Raw genomic sequence first — 11,234 nt, 5'->3', positions numbered from 1 at the left:
TTCACACAAAAAAGAAAGAATATTGTGACATAGGCAACTAAAAACCTACTCAAGAATATTTGTTATATATAATTATATATACTTAAATATTAAGACACAAGTATAGTAATATTATACTTTTGTACCATGACTCTACGAGATGCGACCGATTATGAGAAATCAAGGCATTTTATCATAAAAATTTCAATTTATTTAAACCAAAAGAAATTAAAAAGGAACCATTATTTTTGGCCCACCTCATCTATCTTCATCTCTTTTGGTTGGTCGTTAGAGAGGATGAGCAAAGAATAAAGAGCTTATTAATAACTAGACTTAAATGTAAGTTGGGAGTTAGTATGCTACACAAGAGAGGGGACAAGATCAAGACACTTGACTTAAGTAGTTAAGTTATGCTTACTAGGGATGATGATTTAGTTTGATCGGTCAACCTGTACTTACGTCAGCTGTTTCTAGGATAGAGCCCTACTGAAGGGTACAAAACAAATATATTGAAACTTAATCAAAAAAGTCATTGAAAATTTTCAAATTTGTACATCGGCAAAGAAATTTCAACCCTTCATTTAGGGACATTTTTGAGTTTTCGATATGGAAAGGTCTATTAAGATGTATAGAGTATCTCAATTTACAACTTTGTAAGTAATTGAATTATTATCGCCGGTTTTTAGTTAAATTACAAATATTAGATACTTCTAACCGAGTTATAAAGATTAAGATGTTAGCCACTAAAAGATCAATCAGCCTATGTGCAGTTTGAGGGAGCAAGTGATTCAATTCAAGATATTTATGCTTCATGAGAATATTTATAGTACACCTGGGTGTACCATGTTCATGGTACACCCAAGACTATTTTCTCCAAATGAACAAAATGAGCGAATGAGCAAATGAGCAAAATGAACAAATGAGCAAAATAAACAAATGAGCAAACATTTCTACTCATTTAAGAAAATAAGCAAATACTTTTATTACGAAATGAGCAAAATGAGCAAATGAGCAAAATGCCTATATGAGTAAATTTGGTATCAAATGAGCACATGAAATTCTAATTTATTACAAAAATACCCCTGAGTGTACCATGTTCATGATACACCCGCTATACCAGGAGAGAACTCATGCTTCATCAAGCAAATTCAATGCACATCTCTCATAATTGAAGTGGTGTAAACACCTGACAAATCTTCTATACGTTATGGGAGAAATTTAAGCTAAAGCCCAATTGTTGGAGACATGCCACGAGCTCAGCAAGGACTTTAGCTGAATTACAAGGGATATTTATGTTTTTCAGTTACCAGGCTGTACCAAATAATTATACAATCATGTTATGTAGTATTCTCATAGAATTCAAAGGACCAAAAAAAGGGCATGATACAAAAACATTACCAAATCCAGCATTATTGGAAAATAGGCAGAGAAACCTTAGTTGTAATACTTTTTAGCATCTAAAATCCAGCATTATTGGAAAATAGGCAGAGAAACCTTAGTTGTAATACTTTTTAGCACTCTTTAGATGTAGAATTTTACATGAAATATAAGACAAGACTTCAACATCGTCTTTATAAAGACATTAGATAAAATTGAAATGATACAGTATAACACGTTGATGTATAGATCATATAGTATAACACGTATAATCAAATGTGCATTTCTATTCTTTCGTCGAAATCACAGAAGGGAGAAAAGGAAGATTAAAGAAAATTCTTAATACATGAATATATCCTTTAATCTTCTAGTCCAAAAGCAGGACCACTAAATTTAGTTGCACCATAATGTAAGCAAGAAAAGGGAAAGTACATGGATGAGATGAGAGCAAAAAAGAGACACAAACATCTCTGCACCTCTCATTCCTTCTCTCTGCAAAAATGTAAATCTCACAATATATGGTACTTGTTCCTATCAATATATCATCATGGCTTTCTATTATGGTTCCTTCTCTTATGTACAGAACTAGCTGAATACAGAAGGGTACTATATAATTACATACCAATAGATCTTTTACAATGAAGAACTGCCTCATGAATTGAGCTCTCAGAATCACACGACCGCCTCAAGTCACCAGGGAAGGAACCTACACTCGTTCGAGGTGATGCTTGTGGAGAATATGATCTGTTATCAGCAGATCTAGCTTTAGACTTTGATCTGCAGCATCTCATTTTACCCAATAACGGGAACAAAGAATACAAGTATTTTTCAAACATTTTCCGAGATAATAAGCTCCTACACCTTCTCAAGGAAGAACAACGGAGCTTACGATCACCTGAAACAGCGATTCTGTTCTGAAAATCTGACAAAGGAGAAGCACAAGGACTTGAATCACTATAATCTTTAGTCCTTGATAAGTTAACAAGAGGCATGAGGAGGCCATCACAAAAGAGCTCATCAGCATGTACAATGGCATCTGTGGATTGCTCTGCGAATGGAAGATTGAAATCAATATCCTGGTTAAGTGTTTTGAACCTCTTTGAACCGGGCATGTTTGGATCCATCTCAATGAAGAAAGACTCATCGGACGAATCCAACGCAGCCCTGAAGGATTCACTGAGGCTTTCAAGGGATGGTTTTAGGTTAATCAGCCAACTATATGAGAAGCTCTCAATAGAAAGAGGTTGAGATGTTTCAACAGCAGCCATACTGCCAAAAACAAGTAACTTATGCAGAGGATAGATTTACACAATATATATATAGGCAGTTACCTGACTTCTGCATGCTCCTCAATGCATCTAGGACACATATATATATACCCACACCTAATAACGAGAACATACAATAATTTATGAGTGTGGTAAGAAAAGAGACAATCTTATTTAATGATTTGAAAAGGAAAAGGGAAAAGAACAGAATATAGCAACCCCACATGCACCCATAATACATGTAATGTAAGTATGTAACCCCTTCAGCATCTATAGTTCATGGGTCACTTTTTTTTTTAACTATATTCAGTTCTGTCACGTTTGCTATAGAACTCTGCTAAACAATCAAAGGTTAAATGAAAATTATAATTAGTTCGGTAATTAAGATACTAATTGCAATGTACTTGTCAAAAAGCCTGAATATTTGTCCTAAGTTCATGCATCAGACAACCAACTTTAAGGTCCTAATCATAACCTTAACCTAGAAAAAATGTACTATAAGAGTGTTAGGGGAATATGGAAAGAGGTTCATGCATGCTACAGATGACACTTTAAACTCCTTTTTTCACCCAGAAGAAGATTTTAAAAGCACTGGCTTTAGTCTTATGCTTTTGACTTTTCCTAAAGGGCAACATTCTGTTCGATTTGGACAAAATAGTTGATCTTAAACTCACCTGCTTTTGTTTTGTTATAATCATAGCTCAAGTACCCTAATATCATTTGTAATGGAAAAATAAGACAGTTTAGAGAGAATGATTTCATAATCTTACACTAAAAAACCCAATTGCTGCGTCAGAACTTTGAATTTGGACGACAGCATAAAATGTCCTGCAAGTAGTGGTGTTCTAGGTAGAATATTTAAGAAGGAAGCAGTCTAAATGTTGGCATACAAAGGGATAAAGGTATTGCTACAATTCAAAATATTGAACAGTTATCAAATTTAGTATCAGTCATCACCAACCATTAAAGCTTAAAAGCAAAGAATATAAAACAAATTTTTTATATAGAAGTATTACGCAGGCATTCCTATTTAAGAGCAAGAAAATTAAAACAATTATTGAAATTAATACTTTCACTGTTTTTTCATCCTATTGCATCTATATGATTTTACGCTTGCTATCGCACAAGTTTTACCATTAATATCACTAATTACTTTTATTTACTAATAGTTGCTTTTATAACATTAGTCAAAAACTTTACGGACAAAGCTATAATATGAATAACGTAGAAGTCAAAATGATGGAAAAGAAGAAGAAGAAAAACAGAGAATAACATACTAAATACAGTAATTATTTTTGACAAGAAGACAACCATAGAGGTGGGTTAGGTAATCTAAAGAGCATATGAAATTCAAAACCATATCTTGTGCTCCCCACAATCTATTCTGGTCTTCAGGAAAGCAGTTTATTTACTTGCTGCATAATTGACCCTCCCCTAAACTTCACCCTCAATCTATACTAGATTGTTGTTCTTACTGCTGTCCTTGTGTACAATCAATTGCCTGAAGAAACTACTACAAGCGAGTACGGACGACAAACAAAAATATTGTGACCAAGACATTATCATGAATTGGCAGTTTATCGTATGTTTACAGGCAAAGCTGTACAGATAATCTGACAATGAGAGGGAAGAAATATCAAATATTCTCTTGGTAAACAGAGCTCAGATTTTCACATCCACAAGGCTGCTTGAGTGGAGCTGTTTTCTTCTTAAGATTTAATCCACAGGATAATTCTCCTTACAAGTTTAATCCCTATGGCCGTACTCTTACACTCTCAGTTTTACACAGATGATAGTAAATGAAAGCAAACTTCTATCACAAAAGACAACCTAGAACAGCAAAATCAGTAGACAGGGGTTCCCTACTTGTCTAGTAAAGAAAGGAATAGTAGCCAACTAGCCATGATTTTTAAGGAGGACCAGTAGCAGAAAGTGACTCGAAACGAATACACCTCATGATGCTCCCATTAATCATATTACATAAAAAGTTACAGATGAAAAATACATCAAATACTTCATTCAAATAAACTATTTTCAAATTACATTATGGATAGCCCTAATGAAGGCTTTAATTGCAACCTGATTAACGAGTTGAATGAAGCAATTTCTGATAAAACTAAAATGTAAAACAGCACCCAGGTTCCACCAGAAATAAAAAGGAAAGAAAAGCAACCTGGTGACTTCATTCTTATTCTAAATTAGATGAGTGGCTTGACGGTTAAAACGGGTAGGTAGGATGTGAGATCAAGAAAGTAATGACATACGATAATTTAGAGTTTACCAAGAGCTATACCTCTCATAATATTCTTTTCATGGCTGGCAGAAAGGTATGTTTATCACAAATGATTTTTCATGTCGGTGGTCCTCAAGCTTCTGTAAACTTTCACAGTAACATCATTTAAACCACTGCAGGCTGCAGCTCATGTTTGTAGTCGACTATCACATTCCAGTTTCTGTCAGTCTGTCAATACTCAATACAGTCAGCAGACCAACACAAGTTAGAAATAAGTATAATTGTCACAATGATATGCTGCTGCAGCTCATATATGAGGGCTGGACAAAGGTATGCTGTTACCAATTGTCAGATGCAGCCACTTTATGAAAATTCTGCATTCATAATAGTCCAATGCAAGAACATCATTAAGCCTTTATAACCAATATCAGGGAGTTGAGTATCCAAGAACAGTGCTTGAGCTGAACTTAAGACTCTGAGTAACACGATACAGGTTACATGACGTAAATAACATCAGATTAATAGTCACACTCTCATCTGCCATAGTGCCATATTGATTTCACAGTAAACTTTAACCAGAATAGAGACACGATCAAGGGGCTTTTGTCAACGTTTGTGCCATAGTGGTTCCTTCAAGTATGAAGTTCTCGTAAATCAGTTTGGGGGTGAGTTGGAGAAACCCTAGAACTCACACAATGCATAGCTTTAGGAAGCAACAAGGACAGAGAACTGACTGTATTCGATGAACTTCAGGACTGAGGCCAAAAGTTAGAAGCGAGCTACAAGCTCAATATTGTTACTGATCACCTAAGTGTTCACTGCGATTAAGACATCGAGAATATAATTTAACGGCTTGCATAGATTAATTAACTATACAATTCAAGAACAGAGGAACATGAGTAAAACAATCCTATGGTTGAAGCCTCAGCTGCCATGTGAAGTAAACCTCAGGCTATTCCCCCCCCCCCCCCACCCCCACCCCAAAGAGTGGAAGGCCTCTTGTCATCTTTCTGAAGAACCTGTACCCTCTCTGTTAATCAGTCCTCTACAGCTCACTGCCTTCTGCCAATATCTTCTATAGAGGAGCCTAATCTGCAGAGCAGATTCTGTAGTTTTGACAGCAATCTTGCAACATTATAGAAACTATGCAGGTCAAGCAGAAGATACATTGAGCAAGCATGTGATTTGGGACACATAAAAGGCCCTTCACGTGTAAAGAGCATACGATCAAAAAGAATGTATTCAAGTGGGTGAAGATATCTGCAAAGTACAGTTGATGAAATAAGATAAGACCATAACATGAAATAACACATATATATGAACGAACATACTTCTATCATATACAGTTGAAATGATACATCAACAACTAATGCTCCATTAGATTGATTATTTTCTCTATTATTGTCTTCGTTAGATAATGAGCTAATAATGGTTCTAGAAAGAGTTTAGATTTAGATGGGGCTTCAAAAGAATTAGTATGAAGAGGTTTGATGGTTACCCCACAAAGCAGTGACATGATTCAATTTGTCTTCCATATGACAGTACAAGGCACATGCTACTAATCGGAAAAACTAATGAGGTCCTAACAGTACTAAACTAGCATCAATAATAGATACCAGATGATATTCTTCAAGTACCCTACTGAAATGAAGCATACCATTTCTTAAGTCCTACCTTCCTAGCGGGGTAACAACATAGCCCCCATTATGAAAGAACGGAAGAGCTGGACAGCATCTAACAGACTAATTCATAAAGAGAACAGACAATGTGATCGCATGGTACATCTGGTGCAGACAAGCTGATATGATAGTAATTCAAGATTAATATATGATCAAGTAGAAGAGCACAATGGAAATGCTCCATCCGATGCCATTTTCGCTCAGTATCCTATGTTTAGTACCCAATCAAAACGAACGCCCTATAAAATCTTTCTTTCTCCAGGGTCCCAAGGCCCAACCACACCCAATCTATGTAGATCATCTCGAAATCCAGCTGAGCATAGCCACTATAATTATTAAACAGGTCAAATACTTAAAACATCCATCAATGCCAACCGGGAAATGGCTCACTTGCAGCTACCATTCCACGGCTTTCCCAACCCTTCCAATGTTATGAATCACCATAAAGATTTCAGATTATAAACTGTAAACGCCCTCATTTTGACAATACATATTGAAGTACAATGCAAGCTCTACAAATATACAGCATTCCCAACCCTTCCAATGTCAACAAGTATGACCCTGAAAGTCATGCTGATAAAAAAACAATTCTACTATTTTCACACTATTAGTCTGGATATGAAATCATAAACTAAAGCAACAAACTAACAATACGAGCTGCACATCCTAATCAATTTCTTCTCCCACATCCTAAAATTCATTCCCATTACCACAATCTATTAACGACTACCAAACGGGCCGAAAGGGTTGAATACAAGTAGAAACTACAAACTATAACCAAAGGAATTGCTGAAAATTCAAATCCAGAAAACCATAATTTCAGCACTAAAGCAAGTCATCCAGTAAAAAAAACCCTAACAAATATCTTATGTCTCAGAATTCAAATTCACATACAAAAATGTAAGAAACCCTAAATTACCAATCGTTTCAATTTGCAATCATAAAACCCTAATACGATTTTTAAAATGTATTTATTTATTTCCCATCCTTCTGTGAACTATTATATGCTTAATTAATATACGAAACTATATGAATGTTGTTGATGAAATTTTCCGATAAGAGAAGGATTCGAAGAAAAAGAGAAACTCACTGTCAAAAGTGCAGATATATGGAAATGAATTTTTCTCACATGGAAGATGATGCATAATTCGCGCCAAATAAACAATAATTCGTACTACAATTTTTTCCGGTCTGGTTCAAAGAGCGCAAGTAGAGTTCGACGTGGGTCAGCGTGGCCCAACTTAATAGGTATGGATTTGGTTTACGTTGTCTGTCCGGACTCCGGATGTAATAGTAATACGTACCTGTTCACACGCTCGTATGGTGTTAAAGGTGAACATATGTACATGGTTGATAAGTCAAATTTACATGAATAACAAGTTAAATAAACACATGCACATGGCTAGTAAGTTAAATGAACACATGTACATCTCTGTAATACATGTTCATCTAGTGTTTGATGTTCACCGTGCGTTTGGTGTCTATCCTACGGATGTGTGTATGACATGTATGTACTAATTTGATGTATAACAGAGCTAAATAGCCAACTCACTAAAATTCATAAAACTACTTGTTATAATCATTTTTTTTTTCAAAAAACTACTTTGTAAAAATTTGATTTTAAAAAACAACCTTATATAACAAATTTCTGTCAATATACTACCATTTTACCGTAAATGAGGTCTAATTACTAATAATTGAGTTATCTTACGAGAAATACTCTATTTAGTTGATTCTTTTGCTTTTGTTTTATTTTCTCACGTCTTTAAGGAGGTTAATGAGGCTGTACATTTGATGGATTACTTAAATCTAATTGATTAGTCTATTAGAATTTGGGTTGGGTGTTCCCCGTCAAGCCTTTATGATGTTATATATGTCTTCGGACTATTATTTTGCGATAAACAAAACTTATGGTCTTTTCACCATATACTCTTGACAAATTTTTTTTGTACCAACTACCATATACTCTTGCAAGTTTTCAAATTCACCATATACCCCCGACGTTTTAAAAAATACATCCACTTAACCTTGTGAATAATGGAAGGCTAAAGTCATTAGTCATTAACCCATAATTTCCCCTCTAATCTTAATTAACTAACCTAAATCTAAGCCAAACCCTAACTCTAACCTCTACTCTAATACCCTGACCCAACCCTAACCACCCCTCCCGCACCCCTTACCCTTTCCCCCCACTGCCCCACCACCCCCAACAACCCCCCTCTTCACCACGCTCGAAGCCCTCCTCGGCGCACTACCCACCACCCTCACCACCATCGCACAATCACTTCACTCTTGTCGCTAGGAGTATTCAAGTACTCGAAAGGTAATTCGTCAATAGTGATGATCAAAGGTCGTGACCAATATATAATAGGTTAGATATCCTTTATGATTGTTTTTACACTTTTTTCGCCTCACTCAGTCTTAAAGAAGTGCTAGCTCATAACATAATACTCCAATTTATGCAAATTTTGCCTCACCATAGTTTCAACTTCAATCAAACTCCATTATTTTTGTATAAACTTTTATTACGAAGAGTAGGAGTATTGCGCAACTATGAACTATTCAAAAGATTCCAATCACATTGATAATTTCTTAACTTGGTCCCTCCCCTTTCCCGATTTGGATAGGATTAAGTAGTATATTATTGGAGTGCATTTTGTCAAATAATGAAAGACCCACAACAACAAAAACCTAAATTGTTGAAGTTTTCCTAACAATAATGTCAGCATAATATGCCTATAATGAGTTTTATTATTAGCTACATCTTCCTCCAAACAATTTCACATTGTCCAAATGTGAAACAACTCAACAGAGATTGGTCAAAGGTCATTTGGCGGCTTGGCCGGTATAGAGATTTGAAGGTAATACTTTTAGAAAAAAAAAAAAAACCAACGGCTAATTATTACAAGGTATCTCTCAGTTTTTTTTTTATCGTTCTCACTTAAAATCTTGACACTATTCATATTTAGAGAAAAATTTCTCAATTTTTTTCAATATATAAGAAAAGATATAATTATGTGGGGTCTTGTTTGATTCGTCTCAATTAGTACATTATTAATATTCAATCATTATAATTTTTACTAATATTTAATGAAAGATATTTAAGTTCAAGGGTGTGCATTGGAAGATGTGCTCAAAAAAGTGAGAAAGATTAAAAAAAAAAAAAACCAGAGGGGGTACACTTTATTTAAGAAGTCATACATTATTTATCTTGAGAATCAAGATATGCAATATTACCCTAAATCATATATTCATATAAGTCGGATTTAGTTACCCTAAATCATAGATTTATATGTCATCCCTTTGTGAAATGTAAAATAACTTTTGTACCAAGCCTTATATAAATAATTTATACGTTCATTTTATATAAGAGATTATATTTACATAATCGTCGTATATAAGATTTTGGGTAATCTTCTCATAAACACCTTAACATATGAAGTACTAGTCTTATATGCACGTGATGCGTGCGAATGCAAATATAAAGCTCAATTGCGTAACTATGTGTACGAAATTATTTCACAAAGTTCAATGTATTTTTTATTATAATAAGAACCAATAAATTTGAGAAATTATATATAATTATTTTTTTTGTTAGTTGAGAGTATAATTGTAAAAAATGATGGACACCAAGTCTTCTCTTGTTCACTTATATAATAGAGATATACCAAACCAAACCATCAGTGAAATGTGAAACTCTCAAGTTTAATTTCCTGATGTAAGGAGATGTCACCAAACATTTAGAAACCAAACTAAAGCTGTACTCCTTTATGGTTTTGCTAGAGAAATAAAACAATCAATAAACAATAAAAGAAAAAAAATAAAAAAATATTGATTAATAATTCTACATTATGCTATTATATAGTGTTTATTTGCTAGACCACTACCTCTAAATCTCAAACGTTACTTGTTGTAACGTTCCACAATCATTACTCATAATCTACTCCAACTGCTACCTGCTACTACAACCACTACCTTACCAAATAATCACAATTTCTTAAGTAGCGTTTTAATCTTGTCAAACTGCTAACCGCTACCTCAAACGCTAGTGCCAAACAGGGCCTTAAGATTTTCCACCTATAAAGGTGCATTCTCTTCACCTTAAAAAGTTAAGTTTTAGGTCCAATCAGTTCGATTCGATTCAGATAAGTTTCAACCTTGTCCAATCAGGTGCAATAAGTTCCAATAAGGTCCAAATAGTCAATGATCGATAAATCTTAATTAAAATACCACTATAATCATTATATAGTATTATATTTATATTATTATTTTATTATTTCACATTACTATTAACTGATTATGTTATTATTAAATTTTTTTAATTAAAGTACCACTATAATTATATAATATTATATTTACATTATTATCTATAATTTTATTATTCATAAAAGATGTTGTAGGTTGGTGCTATATTAAAATCCATACCTAATTTTTATTTTCAGTACCAAAAAAAAAAAAAAAATGGTGGAATCTTTATAGTAAACCTGGGTGTACCATGCTCATGGTACACCCAAGGCTATTTTCGTCAAATGAGCAAAATGGGCAAATGAGCAAAATGAGCAAATGAGCAAATGAGCAAATTAAGCAAATGATCAAATGAGCAAATGAGTAAAATGAGCAGATGAACAAGTATTTCTACTTATTTAAGAAAATGAGCAAACTTGGTGCAAATGAGCAGTTACGAAAATGAACTAATTA

At 34.1% G+C, this 11,234-nt stretch overlaps 1 protein-coding gene across 4 annotated transcripts; it reads right to left on the bottom strand.

Moving 5' to 3' along the window:
• Nucleotides 1–1,577: 1,577 nt before the first annotated feature.
• LOC104888333 (probable membrane-associated kinase regulator 6) lies at nucleotides 1,578–7,792 on the bottom strand. 4 transcript variants are annotated; one of them, XM_010673271.4, is made up of 4 exons: nucleotides 7,627–7,792; nucleotides 4,918–5,085; nucleotides 2,688–2,741; nucleotides 1,578–2,404 (listed from the first exon to the last, which is right to left on the bottom strand). In XM_010673271.4, exons 2-4 carry the CDS (start codon nucleotides 4,922–4,924, stop codon nucleotides 1,971–1,973), a joined length of 495 nt encoding a protein of 164 aa, XP_010671573.2. In that variant the 5' UTR covers nucleotides 4,925–5,085; nucleotides 7,627–7,792; the 3' UTR covers nucleotides 1,578–1,970. The 4 variants fall into 4 exon arrangements, with proteins under 4 accessions (XP_010671573.2, XP_010671572.2, XP_048496856.1 ...); XM_010673270.3 differs by lacking the exon at nucleotides 7,627–7,792 and having other exon boundaries at nucleotides 4,918–5,813; XM_048640899.1 differs by lacking the exons at nucleotides 2,688–2,741; nucleotides 7,627–7,792 and having other exon boundaries at nucleotides 4,918–5,813.
• Nucleotides 7,793–11,234: the final 3,442 nt, after the last annotated feature.

The sequence above is a fragment of the Beta vulgaris genome, chromosome 3, assembly GCF_026745355.1.
Source record: "Beta vulgaris subsp. vulgaris cultivar EL10 chromosome 3, EL10.2, whole genome shotgun sequence".
In the NCBI taxonomy this organism is placed as follows: Eukaryota; Viridiplantae; Streptophyta; class Magnoliopsida; order Caryophyllales; family Amaranthaceae; genus Beta; species Beta vulgaris.
Note: the sequence above shows the minus strand (reverse complement) of the source record. Positions and strands in the feature narration are given on the sequence as shown.

Coding starts and splice junctions, on each gene's coding strand:
- LOC104888333 (XM_019248526.3), bottom strand. CDS start 2,865: ATGTATTATGGGTGCATGTGGGGTTGCTATATTCTGTTCTTTTCCCTT. Junction 2,405..2,687: donor GAGGAGCATGCAGAAGTCAG/GTAACTGCCTAT, acceptor TTCCATTCGCAG/AGCAATCCACAGATGCCATT.